The 21,051-nt window shown below is 38.0% G+C and overlaps 3 protein-coding genes across 3 annotated transcripts in view; 2 read left to right on the top strand and 1 right to left on the bottom strand.

Annotated features, from left to right (window-relative positions):
• LOC134745124 (magnetosome-associated protein MamJ-like) overlaps positions 1-21,051 on the top strand; it is a 298,423-nt gene that overhangs the window by 123,740 nt on the left and 153,632 nt on the right. The gene's annotated exons all lie outside the window — the stretch shown is intronic.
• The window catches only part of LOC134745352 (multidrug resistance-associated protein 1), a 118,590-nt gene that overhangs the window by 54,712 nt on the left and 42,827 nt on the right, over positions 1-21,051 (bottom strand). Inside the window, exon 7 of the mRNA XM_063679379.1 lies at positions 523-763. Within this exon, the coding sequence (XP_063535449.1) occupies positions 523-763 (241 nt within the window). The remainder of the gene's footprint in view (positions 1-522; positions 764-21,051) is intronic.
• The window catches only part of LOC134745302 (male-enhanced antigen 1), a 182,407-nt gene that overhangs the window by 161,071 nt on the left and 285 nt on the right, over positions 1-21,051 (top strand). The gene's annotated exons all lie outside the window — the stretch shown is intronic.

Raw genomic sequence — 21,051 nt, 5'->3', positions numbered from 1 at the left:
TATGTACAGTCGCCATCAGATATATCGGAGCGGCGGAGGCTCTCACAAATATCTGAACACGCCTCTATTGTCAAGGCGTTAGAGTGCGTGTTCAGATATTTTTGAGCACCTTGGCCGCTCCGATTTATCTGATGGCGACTACGAAAATCTATGTGGAAAGTGTCTCTGCTTTAAAAATTTTGTTCAATTTAATAACGTCCTTATACATAATAATATTATAAATGCGAAAGTCTGTCTGTCTGTTACCTCTTCACGCTTAAACCGTTGAACCAATTTAGTTCAAATTTGGCATATTGAGTCCCGGGAAACGACATAGGATAGTTTTTATGTCGGAAATCATCCCTAAAGGGAGTAAAAAGAGGGATGGATCTGAGAGATTTAATGAATTGCCTGATATTGATATCAAGCAAATCTCAAATTGATTGATTGCTATTACTTTTATCCAGGCGCGAAACTTACTCTGATTCCACGCAGACGAAGTCGCGGGAAAAAGCTAGTAACTATCTAAAGGAACCAACATACCTTAATCCCATTGAGCACCTCGTTCATGAGCTTGACCCTCTCATCCTTATACTTCATCTGCTTGATCTGAAGACTCTTGACTTTGTTGGCGATGAAGCCGTTGACGGGGATGAGCACGATCATGACGGCCAGCCCCGCGAGCACTGAAGGCCCGAGGATGCCCCATAGGAAGTAGAGCGCTAGGGCTATCTGGAGCGGCGCTGACCAGATCATGTTAAGGTACGCTGTCAGTTCTAGGAATCTGAAAAGAAAGATACAAATTAGCAAATACAAATGTGACGTTTTCAATCAAAAGGCACCACATTGTCGCTTAACATAAGGACTAAAATTGCTTGTATCTTTATACGAAAAACCTGTCAGAGCGTCCTTATGGCAAGCGACAATGTGGTACCTTTTGCTTGAAAACGACAAATACAAAACACAAATAGCTAAAATGGCTAGGTAAGTTTTTATTGTTGGCTGATCAGATTCGTTTTGAAAATCAAATGTCTATATGGGACCCATTGCATTAAAGCAACGCAAAAATCAGAAAGGACAGTCTAAGTCTGACATCTATTAGGTACGAATAGAGAATATTACGCGAAACTCTGCGCAGGGGGCGCCACTACCACAATCTGAGGGTCTATCGCAAATTATTAATTATATAAGTTATCTAATATCTCTGTCACTCTTGCACATTTGAGCGATAAAGAGGCAGATAGCGAAATTTCGGATTCGCGTTTCCCGGTAGGTTCTCTGTAAACAAACCGCCTTGGTGCATCAATGTCATATTTTATTTTCTCCGTGGAGAGGACGGGAAAACCAACCTTCGACACTTGATAACCTGCCGACTCCAGTTTTGAGTTTCTTCTTTTGGCACAATCAAACTTTATTCAGTTCACAATTCACAGGGCGGCACTGATGTCCATGGAGTACTTTTTCACATGATTTTGAGTTTATTTAGATGAGCCAATTTTTGAGCTCGCGCGCGGTGATAGGTTTAGGTGGCACTGGCGGTTGAATGAGGGGAGTGGGGGAATAGGAAAATATGTTGCCAGGTATAAATATATAATAGGTGCGTTCGAGTGGTGTGTATGAGATAATAAAAATAAACTTAAAATTAATTAGAAAATGTATGAAATATTCACAATGGCGTTGCCAACTTCGGGGCGCCTAGAGGTTTCCTCTACATTGCGTTAAGAGTAAAAAATTAATCTAGGTACTAATACTAAGGATTATTTTCCTTTTTTAAACTAAGTTTGTACTATACTAAACTTAACTATTGCGTAGGTAGCGGGCAGAGCCGAGTTACAGGACGGACATAAGTTCCTGAAGAAGTAGTTACTTTTGCGACGCGAATTACATTATCTTTTCCTGGGAAAACCTCTGAGACAACAGCGAGAGGCCAGAACATAGGATGAGAGTGATCATCTTTAATGACAACAACTGTTCCCACACTCACAGGTTTGGAAGGTGAATTCCATTTATCGCGTTGTTGAAGAGAAGTGAGATATTCCGTGCTGAAACGGTTCCAATAACTTTGAACAATTTTATTTAGGAGCTGATAGCGAGTTAACATATTATTTGAAATATTACTGTCAATTTTCTCAGCGGGTAAAAATTTAAGTGGAGTAATATTTAAGAAATGACTTGGAGATAACGCGGTCGGATCGGAAGGATCCGATGATAGGACGCAAATTGTACGACCGTTAAGAAGCCCCTCAATTTGAACCAAAATAGAATTAAATTCTTCGTAGGTTAAAATTTGATTCCCTATAGATTTGTATAAGTGAGTTTTGACTGACTTGATATTAGTTTCACTCAATCCGTTAAAATGCGGTCCATAAGGTGGACTGTGTTTAAATTGAATCTTGTGTTGAGCAAGGTAATTACTCAAATAGTTGTTATAATCAGTGGACTGTATTAGCGGGTAAATTTCGTTTAATTTGTTTTTCGCACCAATGAAATTTGTACCTCCGTCACTATATAAAATTGAAACAGAACCTCTGCGTGAAATGAAACGTTTGAAAGCGGCAAGAAATAAGTCCGTGCTTAGATCGGAGACCAATTCTAAATGAATGGCTTTTGTTGTTAAGCAAACAAACAGACAGATATAAGCCTTATGGCTTTTAACTCCGCGGCGGCGTATATGAGTAATATAGAATGGTCCGCCGTAATCGACAGCTGTGTGTACGAATGCCTTGACTTGAGAGACGCGTATAGCGGGGAGGTCACCCATCGGTGGCTGAGTAGATAATGGTTTGAGTTTGAAACAGGAGTTGCATTTGTGTACTCTTTGGCGAATTAAATTTCGAGCAGATAAAATCCAATATTTTTGTCTAATTAATGCTAGTACTAAGGCGGGACCAGTGTGCAGGTTCGACGAGTGATAATAATCTACTAAAAGCGATACTATTCTACTTTTTGCAGACAATAGTATTTGATGTTTTTGATCGAAACCTAATTGAGAATGAGTTAGTCTACCTCCTACTCTTAGGAGACCCTGGTCGTCAATAAATGGATGCAGTTTTAAAACTGATTTACTAGGAATTAGTTTGTTATTTTGAATAGCATTAAGCTCGCGAGAGAAATGTGTTGTTTGCTCGTAGCGTAGCACGCGGTATTCTGCATATTCTAAGTCATTTGGAGTTATGGAACCTTGAGAGTGAAGTAATTTTGAAAAGCGAAATGCGTATACGAGTGAGCGAATGAGTTTAATCCACGTCGAACATCTTACAGCGAGGTCATGAATTGGGTGCGTAGGTTCGACCGTAGGTAATACAGTTTGCGCGGGAAGCGAAGTAACTTTAATTTCTTGTAAATCATCTTGTTTATTATGATTTATTTTAAATTCCTTTACAGGCCAGGTATTAATCGGAGCGGATAACCATTGCGGGCCGTGGAACCAGAGTGAGTTATTTATTAATCCTATTGGCGTTACAGGTCGCGATACAATATCTGCAGGGTTCTCTACGCCACGAACGTGGAACCAGTGGGAAGCGGGTAAGTATTCATTTATTTGAGCGATACGATTAGCTACAAATGTGTGAAATTTATAAGCGGGCGAATGAATCCATGTGAGTGTCACAGTGGCGTCTGAAAAAGCGTATATTTTATTTATAGTGCATCGTTTACTTAGGACATCGCGAACGGAATTTATTAATTTTGCGAGTAACACGGCAGCGCAGAGCTCTAAGCGAGCGAGGGTTTTATTAGAGTTGGAAACTTTTGATTTAGCGGTGAGTAATTCTACTGAATTTGCGGTTGAGTTTTCATCTGAGTCTACGCGTACATAGATCGCAGCACCATAGCACTGCTGGCTAGCGTCGGCGAATCCGATTAAAGTTATTCTATTTTTGGACGTGATGCCAATATGGCGCGGTATTTTAATTTCTGATAAATGCGGAAGTTCCTGGTGGAATTGTTTCCATTTGGAGACAATGAAGTCGGGCACTTCATCATCCCAATCGAGTTGAAGTTTAAAACATTCTTGAATGAGTAATTTCATATAAGCTACAACCGGGCTAATTAGACCTAGCGGGTCGAACAAGCGCGCGGTGACAGACAGAATCGAGCGTTTAGTACAAGTTTCTGGAAAATCTATGTTTGTTTTAAAGTGAAATTGATCATCCGTAGGCTGCCATTGCATACCTACGATTTTAGTATCAGCGTTGGGATCATCATCAAATTTGACTGCAAGAGGGCTTTTCTGAGCGGATGGGACGCGCGACATGAGTTGAGTATCATTTGAAATCCATTTAACTAAGTTGAAACCTCCCGATTTGAACATAGCGGTCATCTCTTTATATATTTTTTCTGCCGTATCCACGTTATCAACGGAACTAACGTAATCGTCAACGTACATATGGTTTTCGGCTTCATAAGCGGCGAGCGGGAATGAATCACGGCTATCTGCGGCAAGTTGTCGCACGACGCGCAAAGCTAAATAGGGTGAACTAGAAACACCGAAACAGACTCGATTAAATTGATATATTTCGATCGGTGAATTAGTGTCAAACCTAAATAAAATTCTTTGGAATGAGTGATGATCAGGAGAAAGTTTCACTTGAAAATACATTTTTTCGATATCTGCGGAAATTGCGATTGAAAACATGCGGAGATTTAAAAGCAATTCGAAAATATTATTCTGTAGAACTGGACCTACGTAAAGTAAATCATTAAGGGATTTTCCTGAGGTGGTTTTACAACCAGCGTTCAGTACGATACGCGTCTTTGAAGTTTCTTTGTCGGGACGATAAACGGCCCTATGCGGTATGTAATAAGAATCAAAGTTTTGAAAATTATTCGGAACCTTTATTAAATAACCTTGATCTATGTAAGTTTGGATAGTTGCGTTATAATCGGATCGTAATCCAGTTGAGTCGAGTTTCTTTTCTAAATTTAAGAGCCAACAGGAGTGGTCATTTCTCCATACAAACGTACTCGACTGTTTCCTCCGTGGTTTTTGAAGCTAGAGCAATGATTTTTTCAACACAGATTAATATTGTCAATATCTGTGTCGGTGTGTTTTGCTTTTTTTGATATTTTTGTTTTTTAAGGCGCTAGAGCCCTTCACACATGGCCAAAAATGGCCTCACTGACTATGCCGCAATGAGAGGCGTGGTATTCAAAACTGGTATCAATTAGCCAAAAAATCAAAACAGTCCGACACAGACAATTTCATAATCATTTAGATTTCCAAATTTGGTTACGATTGGTTAAGTTTTGGAGGAGGAAACAGTCGAGTACAAAACCTCGATTTTTGAGATTTTTACGCAGGATTTTTCGCCTAAGCTGCAGTTGTTCTTATCGCACTAATTTTAGGGGCGGGGTCAAGTTTCTAAATACGTACACAGACAGAAAAGTGATGGGCAATAGTCGACATTAAATGTCGATAATCTAGTGATGTGATAAGATCGATAAACCTTTTCAAAGTCGCGATTTGCCTCTTAGTAGGCGAAGTAAGTAAAGTGAGTATGCACTTTGGCCTCAGGGGATATCGTTTAACACTATTTATTATTCCTTGGTTCATACAAAGCTGAGCTGACGCACTAGCTACGAGATTAAGTCCTGGTAACCCGCGAAAAAGGGAGGGGAAAAGTCGGCTTCTGCGGTCCAGTTTGCCTCTATTTCTACCTATCTGTTGCTATGAGATCAAATTTGGTATAATTATTGTGTAAATTCGGGACGAATAATTTATTTTAGAAATAATAGTTTCACATTTTCATACACAAATCTGAATATATGAACGAAACATTAAAATCATATATAATTTTTGGTCACTGATTTGCTCTTTAGAAGCAAATTGTGGTGATTTGCACTAAAAATTAATTACACAATTTAGTCCATTTATTCGTTATTTAGAAAAGTATCAGTTCTAAGTACGTATTCATACATTTGATTGTAAAAAGAATTAGTAATACTTTGGTTAAAATATTGTTTTATATTTTACAATTTTCACTATTATTCTAAAATTTATTTTAAATAAAGTATTACTTTTATTAAATCGTTTATGACGTGATCTTATTAAGTATGTATATGAAAAGGGCTCCACGAGGCGAAATACTTTTTACGCCAATTATTTTCTTTTTTTTTTATTTACAACAAAGACGAAAGTTCGAGAAAAATGTGGTTACTTAATAATTGCCTAACTTGTTGAAAAAATAACTTTACATACTATCAACTTATAACCGTAGTATATTCCATGATATGTTTTAAATGCACCATATTTTTTTCTAATTTTTAAAAGAATATTTAATACCTTTAAAATAATATCTGTCTGTCTGTCTGACTGTCTGTCAATCTATCTGTCAGTCTGTCACCAGGCTGTATGTCATGAACCGTGATAGCTAGACAGTTGCAATTTTTACAGATGATGTATTTCTGTTGCCGCTATAACAAGAAATACTAAAAACAGAATAAAATAAATATTTAAGTGGGGCTCCCCAAACAACAAACGTGATTTTTTGCTGTTTTTTGCGTAATGGTACGTTTGCGTTTTTTGTTAATAGCTTTTGAACTTTTTTTATGTGGGAATGCTTCGAATACATTTTTCTAGACATCATTCCGAATCTAATGAGGTATCATACGTATTTTTAGGAGTTAGTATCTCTATTAGTGGCAGCCGTACAAGCCCAATTTCAAAGAAAAACCGCAAATGGATGTACAAGTTAGCCGTTTGGCACACGCATACTGAGGTCAAAACAAAATTTTTGACCCGCAGTTCCTAAAAAAATCCCTTAGGAAGGGTGTGCTACAACATTTTTTTTTTGTATGGAAAAAACATTTTTTTTTTCAAAAACCTATCGTGTGTGGTATCATACGAAAGGGCTTTTTGAGGCGATTCTAAAAGTATACCAAATCATTACATTTTAGCCATTTTTTTTTGTAAATTAAAACAAATAGAATTTTCAAAACATACCAAGTTTGGGGTCAAGTTAAAGGGTTAAAGAGGTATTTCCCGTTGGATATATGGATATTACGTATCCTTGTATGATTAATATGTACCGTAAAATATATATACCTTTAACATATCTTTTGGTGAAAGAACATGGTCCCAGGCTAGCCTACCCATTAGGTTAGGCGGCCTGGGCATCCGCAAAATTTCTAGCGTGGCGCTACCCGCATTCTTGGCTTCGGTACACGGCGCTCAAAGCCTCATTGGGAAAATTTTAGCCCCATCCGTTGGGGTCCTGGAGGCTGCGCACTCTACTGAAGCCAAGAATGTATGGTCTGTAACATGCCCCAACACGGACCCGCCTGCCAACCCGTGTTCACAGAGACAGTGGGATGAGCCGCTGTGTCGTCTAACAAAGACGGCGCTCTTAAACACGGCATTAAACGCAACAGATCGGGCTCGTCTCATTGCCACCGCGGAATGGGAGTCGGGTCTGTGGTTGCAGGCACTCCCCTCCACAATCATAGGCACTTTGCTGACAATACCACCTTCCGTCTAGCCATATCTTTAAGAATAGGGGCACCAACCAATGTACCTCACCGTTGCCAATGTGGAGTCACGGTGGATGGTCTCGGTCACCATGGCCTCTCATGCAGTCGAAGTGCTGGGAGAATCCCTCGGCATGCCAGCATCAACGATGTCATCCGAAGGGCCCTTGTTAGTGCCAAGGTGCCGGCAGTCCTCGAGCCCAATGGTCTGACCAGGGACGACGGCAAGAGGCCCGACGGAATGACTTTGGTGCCTTGGAGTATGGGTCGGCCCCTTGTCTGGGATGCTACTTGTGTAGACACCCTGGCGCCGTCCCACATTCCGGGCACCAAAGTTGATGCTGGTGCGGCTGCATCTTCAGCCGAAAATCTCAAACGTCGCAAGTATGCTGCCCTTGGCAGTAGCTACTTGTTTGCGGCGTTTGGGGTTGAAACCCTGGGGCCGTGGGGGCCAAGTGCGCGCCGACTCCACAAGGAGATATCGGCGCGTCTTATTGAGGCTTCCGGTGACCAGAGGGCTGGTCACTATTTCGCGCAGCGCATCAGCATAGCTATACAGCGCGGAAATGCGGCCAGCCTTTTGGGCACCCTACCACACGACCGAGACCTAGGTCAGATTTTTTATTTGTAAGTTTTTTATTTTAGGTCATTATGTTTTTAGCTCACTTTATTGTTTTAATAGAAAATAAATCAAAAAATATGTACCGTATCTGCAGTACAGTTCCATAAGTCTCGTAAAATAGGTATTGAAGTAGAACGGCCGGTCCGGGCCGTAGCAACTACGCTCGCATTCCATTGCTAATTGTTCTGTTTATAAGTTATTGATATACCCGACAAAAAAAAACAAAAAAAAGTGTTTTTTGTTTAATTTAGTTTAATTTGTATACTTTTAGTTTAAGTCATATATGTTAATACCTACAGTATTAAGTTATTTGTTATAGGTTAAGTGTGCGCTCACCGATAAAATGTATTTTGCGTGAAAAAACAATTAATTCTCGTGTAAGTGAATATTATGTATTCTTATGAGAAAATAAAGATCTTTAAACCTAACTGTGTCACTTTGTATTTAAAAAAAAAACTAAATAAAATTATTTTTAAAATTCCTTTTTTTGGGTTAGATTCATTGAGGAAACCACGTATCATTTTTGGTATATTGTACAAAAAAAAATCAGCCATATCGTATCTGGAGGAGCCCAAACTTGGTATGTTTTGAAAATTCTTTTTGTTTCAATTTAAGAAAAATGGCTAAAATGTAATGATGTGATATATTTTCATAATCGCTTCAAAAAGCCCTTTCGTATGATAGATAAGAGAAGAATACGATAGGTTTAAAAAAAGTTTTTTTATACAAAAAAAAAGATTTTTTATACAAAAAAAAGTTTCAGCACTCCCCTCCCAAGGGATTTTTTTTTAGGAACTGCGGGTCGATAATTTTGTTTTGACCTCTAGTATACGTGTACCAAACGGCTAACCTGTACATCGATTTGCGGTTTTTTAATGCGAACAGCTTACACTATATTTTTAACTACCTTGAACGTTTTGTAGACTAGACTATTGTCCCAAATTGGGGTTTCTTATTCATTCCGACCAGAATTAGGAGCTCTTCAAACATACCTATTTTAATCAAAATCTGACTCATAAATAAAAAACGGACCATTAATAAAACTGTATAATTACATCAACGTAAGAAATATCTCATGTCACATGTTTCTTTGTTATGATAATTTTATCTAACCTGAGGCTTTCTTTTTTCTAATCAACGAAGCCGGAGAGCGACAAATTTGTTTTTCATCACACTTGCTCGAAAAGATCTTATTTCATGCAGGTGTACTGAAGGGAAAACAAAAGGCCTATATTGTTCCCGCGGGAGTTATAGCTTTCTTTTTTTAATTAGATATGTCACTAATTCATACGAAGTACGAACCAAGTAAGTTATAAGTAAAATACTTTGTTTAAAGTATAAGGGTATGTAAGGGAGTTTTACTTCTAAAATACAGACAATTACAATTTAGTATTTTTGTTTATAATATTTAATTGGATTAATTTAATAGCCGTTTAAAATATTTTCACCCAAATTTTCAATCGTGGCTGAATGCCGAAGGTCTGTGCCTTAGATGCCTAACCTGTCAAGAAATGACAATATGGCGGACGAATATTTGAAATGTCACCGTATTTTATAATTATTTCCCTGAAAATTTAGTTTTTCATCACAAGTGTAACGAAAACCATTGTGTGTAACTCCGGGGGTAAGAATATTGTAAACTCCTCCTTTACAAAATCTCACTTACCCCCCTCGTTGCACAATGTAGGTAGTAATAGCACAGCGTGTCGAAAGTTGATACTTTCCGCACGGAAACGAGAAAAGAAATGATTGTTTTTTACTCTCCTGTAAAAGTCAAAATGTTATTTGGATTGCAGGTTGTAGAAGGATATTGAATTCAGCTACCTAAAATCAAGAAGTTAAATCACAATAACAGGAAATAAGTAAACGCTCAGTGGTGGTAGCGAGCTAAGCTAACAGAAAAAGTTTGTAAGAACTAGCTATAGCCTATGATATGCCTATATAGCGGGCCGCGACCGCGACGCGACTTGCAGGCATAAGGTCCGTGAGCGCAAATGACGTGCGCGTCTGTGTGCGTGCACCACACACACGGGGATATGGCGGCGCCGCCCCCGTCAGCGCGACGGAGATAATCAGTTTGAAATCTCAAAATTGAGAATTCGCTCAGCTCCTGTTGGCTCTTAATAAGCGGTGCTTCGCTGCAGAATAAGATGATCCTAATTCGGCAGGTGAGTGTTTGAACGGAAGAGCAACGGTATAGGTACCGTCGTCCTCGCGCGTATAAGTTGACTGAAAATGTTTTTCACATGCTTCGTCATCTGGACTAAAATGGGTTTTTTCTGGGACATTTTCGATTTCCCAAAAGCGTTGCGTTAATTGATCGAGAGCAAAATCTTCAGTTTGGCAAAAGAAAGTCTTTTCCAAATTGTGAGCGTTTAAAGAGCGAGTTTTATTTTCGAGCGAATGAGGAAAACAATGCGCCCTTCCTCCGGCGATATATCCGAGAGTAGTTTCGATACCTACAACCGAGGAAGTCGGCGAGGTCACCTTACCTGGTCCGAGTAACGTGGGGAATAATTCATTACCTATCAAACAATCTATCTCACCCGGTAAGTAATATTCATCATCGGCCATCGGCAAACCTTGAAGATGGTCTAATTGCGTGATTTCTAGCTCGGCGCTAGGTAAAATGTCCGTAATTTCATTCATAACGCGGCAACAAACGGTATAGGAACAGCGTGAGTCGAATCGAGAGTGTATTGTAAGTTGCGTTATTCCAAACGCGCGGTCTTGTATTTTTCCTATGCCATTAATAATAGCGGGTGCGGGAGTAACTTTTAAATTTAAGCGTTCACAGCAAGCCTTTGTTATGAAATTAGTAGCCGCTCCCGTATCCAAGAATACACGGAGGCGATGCGTTTGATTATTACTATAAACGTTAACAGACGCAGTCGGGCATAAAACTAAAGTGTCACTATTTAAATTTCGAGCGGGAATTGTAACAGAAAGCGCGAGGTTATCGTTTGTCTGGCCGCCGTTCGTGCGGGCTGCAGTCGCCGTAGGCGAGCGCGGCTGACGCGGCGGGTGGGACAGAGACGGAAGATTCGATGTGCTACTACTGCTTGGACGCGGTGCTGGAGCAGCGCTCGTGCCAGCCGAGTTGTTATTATTGTTTATATTTGAATCAGCTGATTGCAAGGAATGCGTTGTATTCGACTGGGTCTCGTAATGTAACAAAGAATGATGTTTCTTATTGCAAATCGAACACCTATTTGTTGATTTACATGTACTAATATGATGAAAACCTAAACAGTTTATGCAAAATGTGTGTTGACGAACTATGTCGTTGCGCGTTTGAGTATTTTGTTGTAAGAAATATTCACATTTAAATAGCGGGTGAGAGAGTTGAGATTTACACACTTTGCATGAGCGAGATTGAGTGAGACTGAGAATGTCAGAGTTGTTAAACTTGCTGTAAGTTTGAGGTTGCGGATTTGTAACTTGAGTACAGAATGTTTTTATTTTATTAGTTTGCGTTGCGGGTTTGTTAGTACTGAATGATTGAGTGCGAGAATTATTATTATAAATTTGCGTGTGAGAGCGAGACGGTGCGTGAAGTACTTGGAGTTTACTCTGTTCGGTTAGAAATTTCTTTAAATCACTAAATTTAGGAATGTCGATATGTCTATGAGCTTGTTCGAACAGGTCAATCATAGATTTGTCCAACTTACTTAAGGCAATATGAGTTAGGATGAAATCTGATAAGTTATCAATTTTCAAGCGCTGTAATGCCGCTTCAGCGGAACAAAAGTTATCAAGTATATTATCGACTGACTGCCCAGTCTTTTGTTGTAACATTTGATCTAGATAGACAGAAGCCTGTACCCTAGTATCTTGGTATTTTGCTAGAAGAGCTTGCCATATGATGTCATAGTTTTCAGAGGTAGCGGTTATTCCGGAACAAACATTGAGTGCTTTGCCGGAGAGACAGCCTATTAGGTACTGGACCTTTTCAGCATTTGTTAGGCGAGTATTAGTGTGTATGACACTGCGGAAATTTTCATAGAATACTGGCCACTTAGTAGGAGTACCATCAAAACCTATGAGTTGAAGAGGGGGTAACTTCGTATTAAAGTTATTATTTTTCTTTTGGTCCTCAAGCTCTTGCTTCAAAATAGTTTCTTTTTGTTTAACGTAACAATATAACTCATCGAATGTATTTAAAATACTATAACTCGGCTGAGCCTCAGGATTTACTTTGAGTTGTTCAATTATAAGTTTATCTACGGTTTCAATATAATCTGAACGCGTTTTATCAGCGGATTGAGTCCTCGCTAAAAACTGCGTGCGAGTGACATCATCGGAAACCCTCAAGCTTAAATTATAAACTTCTTGAATTATTTGAAACAGAAATTGTTTTTTATGTTCTAAAAAGGTAATCATCACTTCTTCGTCGTCTTTCATTTTGTAATGAGTCAGTTAATAATAAGGTGCGTAATTTGCGTAAAGTTATAAAATGAGAGTTTTGTTATATAAGTAAAACAAAATCAAAGCGACGAGGTTGACGAATTTTGCGGGCGAGTTTAACTACAAATATGGCGGGTTGGTAGGTAGATAAATCGCGCGAGCGGCGAACAAATTTTTACAATTGATTTTACGAAATATGCGCGATCTACCAAAAATATGCTTTTAATCTTATAGAATGAGTAAAATAACTGGTATTTATTAATAATTAGTTGCGAAATGAGATGAAATAAGCGTGATGTGAACCAATTAAAGTATGACGGCACGTTGTGCGTTTTTAACAAATATACGTATAAATTATACTTTTGAGTGTGTGATTACTGTAAATATGTATGAAATAATGATATATTTATATAGGAAGGATCAGGATCGATAAGGACCAACACTTGGAGAGGACGGGAAAACCAACCTTCGACACTTGATAACCTGCCGACTCCAGTTTTGAGTTTCTTCTTTTGGCACAATCAAACTTTATTCAGTTCACAATTCACAGGGCGGCACTGATGTCCATGGAGTACTTTTTCACATGATTTTGAGTTTATTTAGATGAGCCAATTTTTGAGCTCGCGCGCGGTGATAGGTTTAGGTGGCACTGGCGGTTGAATGAGGGGAGTGGGGGAATAGGAAAATATGTTGCCAGGTATAAATATATAATAGGTGCGTTCGAGTGGTGTGTATGAGATAATAAAAATAAACTTAAAATTAATTAGAAAATGTATGAAATATTCACAATGGCGTTGCCACTCCGAAAACTTGTCAAAAAACTGTTAAAGGCACAGTATATGTATAAGTTACTCTATGGTTTACTTAACGGGCTAGAGCTGCACTCTGGTGGCAGAACATTGCAGTAATACCCCCTATTTACGCGCGGTTGAAACGCTCATCATTTTTGGCGCAAATTCGACAGAGCGTGTTGACGTCACACGTTGGACGCTCCAACTGACGTTTGCTACTAATGACACTTATGTGAACTAATCTGTCGAACGCGTGACGTCACGTGACTCACGTGACGCGCGTTTCGCTCATTTCGCGGGCAAATTTTTGTACTTTTTATTTATTATGTTGAACAATTAAATGATAATTTAATAACGGAAATGCATTTTTAACATGATAAAGGTAACAAATCATCCGAATAAAAAATACGTCGTTCAAATATAAACTATGCATGAGGCTCTAATTGTAGTTGTCAGATATACAGTTTCTTCTCAGTATTGCATTATTTGCTAACTACTATACTTCAGCTACTTATTGACATTATGCGATTCACCGCTTATCTTATCAATCACTGTCATTTATGTACAAGTAATTTTCTTATCTCAACAGTTTGATAAGCGAACTTATCAAATACATAACGTGACTGGGCTAAATCTATCGAAAATGAAGAGGCGAATGGAGCGAATAATTAATTATGAAATAAGTAATAACACATTATCATTCGCTTGCCTTTTTGCAAGAATTTTGTTAACTTGCAATGTACCTATTTATGTATATATAGGTATGTACGGGTCAAATCTTGCAAGTTAAATTTGACCCACTTCCCGACTTCCAATGAAGCTGAAAATTTGCATACATATGTGTCGGGTGACAATACAATATTATGGTACCATCGAGCTGATCTGATGATGGAGACAGGAGGTGGCCACAGGAACTCTGTGATAAAACGACGATATCTAATTGTGTTTGAGGTTTTTAGAATTGTCTCGATAAGTATTAGTTAACTGTAAAAAAAAGTAAAGTCAGCGATAAAAGCTTGTACCAAAAATGAAATTATTGCCAAAAACTTATTCCCTTTCATTTGTGGTCGGTGCAGCATGTTTTTTTCTTTCACATCTCCCGTCATTCATCATCTCATTATTCATCTTTTTTTTTCCTGTCTTCTCACACACAGCCCATCCACCTTTGCCTTGGTTTTCCTTTCCACTTACATCCCTCCATATTCATTCCTTTACCTTTACCATCACATAGTGTTCGTTTGTCTATCATGTCATTCATGTCTTACTTTTTACTCTCAATTATTGCTTAAACGTTGACTGGAAGAGATTTCTTATAGGGATAAGTTCGCCTTTATATATTGTAGGTGGAGGGTAAGTAAAATTTTGGAGAAGAGTTTGCAATATTCTAACCCCCGGAGTGACACACAATGTTTTTCATCATACAGGCAATGAAAAAACTAGCGAATTAATTCTTAAATACGGTGACATTACAAACATTTGTCCGCTATATTGTAATTTTTTGACAGGTTAGGCAAAATATATATCGCACTCGTGAGTTATAGCTTTTTTTCACAATCCATAACTCCCGCGGGAACAATATAGGCATTTGTCCTTTATAGTACACCTGCATGAAATAAAATCTTTATCGAGCAAATGAGATGAAAAGAATATTGTCCTCCTATTAGGATAGGATAGGATGATAAGTAAGACCCAGCCATATAAATAAAAAATCCAAAATTTGCAAATGAAATTGGAACCTATAGTGTAGGAAATAGAGTTGGTTTTGTTCTGTTTGAAAATTGAGTGATACAAATTAATACAAAACAATGCAACTCTGTTCCAATTAGCTCCATGCATGAATTTATTTTTATTTTTGGATTCATAATTTATATCGTTGGAACACCGGAAATGATAAAAATACTTTTGTAAACATTAACATTATTTTATTAAAAAATATTTAAAATGTTGAAAATTTTTGAGCGGTTGAAACGCTCATAATTTTTGGCGCGAATTCGACAGAGCGTGATGACGTCACACGTTGGGGGGTCCAACTGACGTTCGCTACTAATGACAATAATCTGTCGAACGCGTGACGTCACGTGGCGTTTCGAGCGTTTCGCTCACTAGCTTTTCGCGGGCAAATTTTTGTACTTTTTATTTATAATTTTAAGTAATTAAATGGTAATTTAAAAACGGAAATGCATTTGTAACATGATATAACGGTAACAAACATCCGAATAAAACATATTTCGTTCAAATATAAACTTCATGCATGAGGCTAATTGAAAATGATTTTACAAAATATGGTGACATTGATAATAATGATAACACTGACTGAATCATCTTCCATGGGTGACGCTTTATGTTGAAAGTGAATCAGAGCAGAGCCTATTTCACAGTATTTTTGCCCGTGAGCCATTTATGTATAGTAATTGTATCTGTTTTTATTTGGTTGACCGTCTTTTTCTTCTATTACACAACTATCGATATCGATAAAAAAATGTTTCTAACTAGCAAGATTGCGACAGTTTTTTATTTTGCCGCGAAAATTCCGGGCTCTTGTTATTATTAACTAAAAAAAACCGGCCAAGTGCGAGTAGAACTCGCGCACGAAGGGTTCCGTACCGTTACGGAAAAAACAGCAAAAAAATCACGTGTGTTGTATGGGAGCCCCATTTAAATATTTATATTATTCTGTTTTTAGTATTTGTTGTTATAGCGGCAACAGAAATACATCATCTGTGAAAATTTCAACTGTCTAGCTATCACGGTTCATTAGATACAGCCTGGTGACAGACAGACGGACAGCGGAGTCTTAGTAATAGGGTCCCGTTTTAACCCTTTGGGTACGGAACCCTAAAAAGTGCTATTGCACAACAAAACGAGTTCTACTTTTTAAAGGGACTTTGTACACATATCGTCATGTTCCGGCCATTATGTCACATAATCGTCCAATGACTAGGTGACGGCCTACAATATTCATAATGTATGTGAAATTATAAAACGAGTTGCCACAGTGACCAAGTAATAACAGAAATAATAATTATGGCGAAGTTTAAAGATCACTAGCTATTAGATGGAGCATACAGTACCGGCCAATAATAATATTAAATCACCTCCATGTTTTTACGGTATAACTCTTTTTTTATATTTGTGAGTGACTTCCATCTCACTGGTTTAGGTAGTCTAGTAGGATTCCTTTCTTGATTTTCGTGGCACGTTTTTTCCTTAGACTGTATCCATCTATTACTTAGTTATATCTATCTTTGCTCATACAAAAACACTCAAAGGTGATATATTATTGGCCGGTACTATATGTACGGCCATAGAGTAACTGATACTAGAGCGTTACTGTCATAGTAAATTTTGTAACCCCAGTAAATTCACTGCCATCTGTCGACACACTTTAAAACTAAAAATGAAGATTTATAAAAATACGATAGAATGTATTTAAATATAGATAAATGATTTTTTTTATTTGCATTAATTATTTTTATGATTTTGACCCATGTTCTTTCACTGATATGCGTTAAAATTGTTAAATAACAAACGAAACCGTCAACGCCATCTATACGACTGTAGGCCAAAACTAGTAGCGCCCTCTGAACGAGAATCAAATTTTCTTGATTTTCGAGGCATGTTTTTTCCTTAGACTGTATCCATCTATTACGGAGTTATATCTATCTTTGGTACGGCTCACGGTCATCACAGATTGACACTCCCATTCCCATACTACTTTAGAATGAGAGCGTAATCGCTTAGGTATTAGGTTGAATGTTTCCGATCCGGGTAGGGATTCTATTGGACATTTTTTTATTATTATTACAAAAAGGCAAGCATTTGACCGCAATCTTACCTGATGGTAAGTGCCGATGCAGTCTAGGATGGATCATGCTTACCTAAAAGATGTCTATTCACTCTCGATTTAAAAAGATCCAAGTTATAGTGGACTGGGAATATATTTGCAGGAAGTGAATTCCACTCCTTAGCCGTTCGCATGATAAAGCTGGATGCATAGCGCTTAGTACGAATCAGTGGCAGAGTAACGACGTAAGGACGCAAGTCCGTGTATTAATATGGCTATCATATCACAAATCACAAGTGTACTAGTGGAACTGTGTGCTGTAGACCTCGCGATAAGCCTAAAAACCGGCCAAGTGCGAGTGAAACTCGCGCACGAAGGGTTCAGTACCATAACGCAAAAAACGGCAATAAAGTCACGTTTGTTGTTGTACGACCGGTCTGGCCTAGTGGGGTAGTGACCCTGCCTGTGGAGCCGATGGTCCTGGGTTCGAATCCCGGTAAGGGCATTTATTTGTGTGATAAGCACAGATATTTGTTCCTGAGTCATGGATGTTTTCTATGTATTTAAGTATTTGTATAAGTATTATATATATCGTTGTCTGAGTACCCACAACACAAGCCTTCTTGGGCTTACCGTGGGACTTAGTCAATTTGTGTAAGAATGTCCCTATAATATTTATTTATTTATTATTATTATTTATATTATTCTGTTTTTAGTATTTGTTATTATACCGGCAACAGAAATACATCATCTGTGAAAATTTCAACTTTCTAGCTATCACGGTTCATGAAATACAGCCTGGTGACAGACAGACGGACAGAGGAGTCTTGGTAATAGGGTCCCGTTTTTACCCTTTGGGTACGGAACCCTAAAAATAATAAAAATTGTGTTTTTTTTTAACTTAAAGTCATTGACTTATGAAACCGCCCTCGTATTATTTAAGTGTCCAATTTATTGTGATAACTCTCTCATTAAATAAAACTATGAAAACGGATTATATCGCGTATATTGAATTTATAATACATCCCGACGTTTCGGCGTTCGTGGTCAACGGGTGACTCAGTGTCAAATTCAATATACGCGATATAATCCGTTTTCATAGTTTTATTTCATGAATAACTATCGCGGTAACCGAAGACAATATTAACTCTCTCATTTTCTATGTATTTAACTAGATTTTGTGTCATCAATCATCATCAATATTGTAAGTAATAAGTTTATCTTTTACGTCTCTGTCATCATCGTATCCAACTAGGGAATAAATCAATAGGAAATATTTTGATTTGTGTTTTTTTTTAAATGGCCGGGTGGTCTAATTGTCAGGTCCTTAGCCGCGTAAGCTGAAGACGCGGGTTCGATTCCCGCCTCGGCCACCGGTGGACTTGGTTACTTTTTCTTTAGTGCATGATATCTATTTCAGTTTATCATCATCGTATCTTTGGAGACATGTTTACCTACCTACGGTTTTTATGTTGCGGTCGGATAATTATTTCAAGGGCGTTGGTTCACGGAACTGGTTGTTCAGTTTGAGTAATACTCATGTTATCTTTACTTATGGTTGTTTTAGTTTTTATTTGAATTCCGATACTAAGGAAACACTCTTAATTAAATATTATTGTCTAAAAAACGCGTTATTTTAATTATTAACTGATAGACATGAGTAGTTCGTGAATGAAATATTCAAATGAAGTACTTCACTTGATGTGACTCTTCCATTAACTAGTTCAGTTCGTATTCATGTAGTTCTTTACTTCAGTAGTTCAGTATATGTGACCCTTTCAATCAAAAGGTACCACATTGTCGCTTACTTGCTTGTATTTTTATACGAAAAACCTGTCAGAGCGTCCTTATGACAAGCGACAATGTGGTACCTTTTGCTTGAAAACGACACATATTTATCTTGTCATTTACTTGCTTATTCGCATAGAGAGTGACAAGGACACCATATTTAAACCTTGGATTCATAAATTCATTAATTTGAGTGATTCATATTAAATGAAAATATTTATCAAATCCTTCATTCAAATCAATATATCCGCGAATGAGAGAAATGAAATCAGTAATGTTGATAAAGATGGATCTGTTGAGGTACTGAACTAAACTGAACTAGTGAACTAAAAGAGTGAAGTACACAGCGTAAGAAAGATTCATATCAATCTTTTCTTTTAAGTGATACATTTTGCCAAAGAGGATATAATATTATAGAGTGGCACTGTCATAGTAAATTTTGTAACCACAGTAAATTCACTGCCATCTATCGACACACTTTAAAACTAAAAATGAAGATTTATAAAAATACGAAAAAATGTATTTAAATATAGATAAAAGATTTTTTTATTTGCATTAATTATTTTTATGATTTTGACCCATGTTCTTTCACTGATATGCGTTAAAACTGTTAAATAACACACGAAACAGTCAACGCCCTCTATACGAGAGTAGGCCAAAGGTAGTGGCGCCATCTGACCGAGAAGCAAATTTTCGTGATTTTCGAGACACGTGTTTTTCCTTAGACTGTATCCATCTATTACGGAGTTATATCTATCTTTGATTTTGCGCATGACTACTAACTGACAAAAATAAAGTGGAGTGTAGTACAGTCAGCACCAGAAGTACCAGAACTTGCTATTCGGCCAAGATGTTCAAAATTATCTTAAGTGGCAAGACCCTAGCCGCCGCCATACAATAAGTTACGCTCTCATTTTAAAACAACATACTGAAATGAAATGAAATTTTGCATGGACATTCAAGCAACATACCTATGTCAGGCGTGGCTCACTCTGAGATTTCGTCGCGTCGCTACAAGTACATGCGGCCCACACCAATTTTGGTGTCTAGCCATAGTAGTTGCCGCGCACCGCTACGGAACGGACGCCTGTTCGCGCATGCGCCACCTAGCGGTCATATCTGTCGTAATAGACTGGTTTTGTTAGAGAGTGAATCTTCTGTACTATTATTTATTCTGTGCCTATATCTATGTCTGGTATTACTTTTCATTGCTATGAATTATAATACAAATAAAATAGAGCAAGTAGATGTCTTACTTACAAAACTTCTGTCCGCCGCATTTTATTTGGATTACATTTTTTTTTAAATGAGAGTGTTACTTCGATTGTATGAGAGCGGGTTTTTGGCCGAGGGTTCGTGAGACCGTTAAGATTTCATACAAAAAATACTTTAGTCTGTTTAGGAAAGTTTTTTTAAGGTAATAAAAGCCGCGCCCAGTATGTCTGAAATATTCGAGGTAATAGATATCGATATTATCTTATCTTCCCCGCGCTTCCATAGACGTCAAGTTGTCAATGTCGACGGCCTTGAACCATTTTTATCAAGTTATCTTTTTACTGCACCTCACACTATCTACAAATCAAAGTGACCGAATATCTCTTTTACTTTTGCTGCGTCTGTGCAAGTGTGAATAGAAAAACCGGCCAAGTTCAAGTCGGACTCGCGTACCGAGGGTTCCGTACTTTTTAGTATTTGTTGTTATAGCGGCAACAGAAATACATCATCTAGAATAGAATACATTTATTAATGTCATACAAGGTTACATAAGAGAGTGTAAAAAAAGGAGCGGACGAAAAAAGGACTCAGCTTAATGCCACGGCTAGCCGCAGCGTAATGCCACGGCTGGCCGCAGCGTAATGCCACGGCTGGCCGCAGCGTAATGCCACGGCTGGCCGCAGCGTAATGCCACGGCTGGCCGCAGCGCTGATTTTCAGTAGGGACCTAACTAATAACTAACTTAAGATTAACATTAAAGTAACAACAAACAAACAATGAGATAAAAAACTAAACAACAAAACCAACAAACAAATAATGAGAAAAAATAAAACAATAAAAAAAAAAAAAAATATAAAATCATCTGTGAAAGTTTCAACTGTCTAGCGTTCACGGTTCATGAGATACAGCCGGATGACAGACGGACAGCGGAGTCTTAGTAATGGACCCTATTATTGTGTGTTGATAAAACCCGGAAAAATTCCCGTTTTGTTAAAAGC

This window comes from Cydia strobilella, chromosome 1 (assembly GCF_947568885.1).
Source record: "Cydia strobilella chromosome 1, ilCydStro3.1, whole genome shotgun sequence".
In the NCBI taxonomy this organism is placed as follows: Eukaryota; Metazoa; Arthropoda; class Insecta; order Lepidoptera; family Tortricidae; genus Cydia; species Cydia strobilella.
The sequence above is the reverse complement of the archived record's forward strand: the minus strand, read 5'-3'. Positions and strand labels throughout refer to the sequence as shown.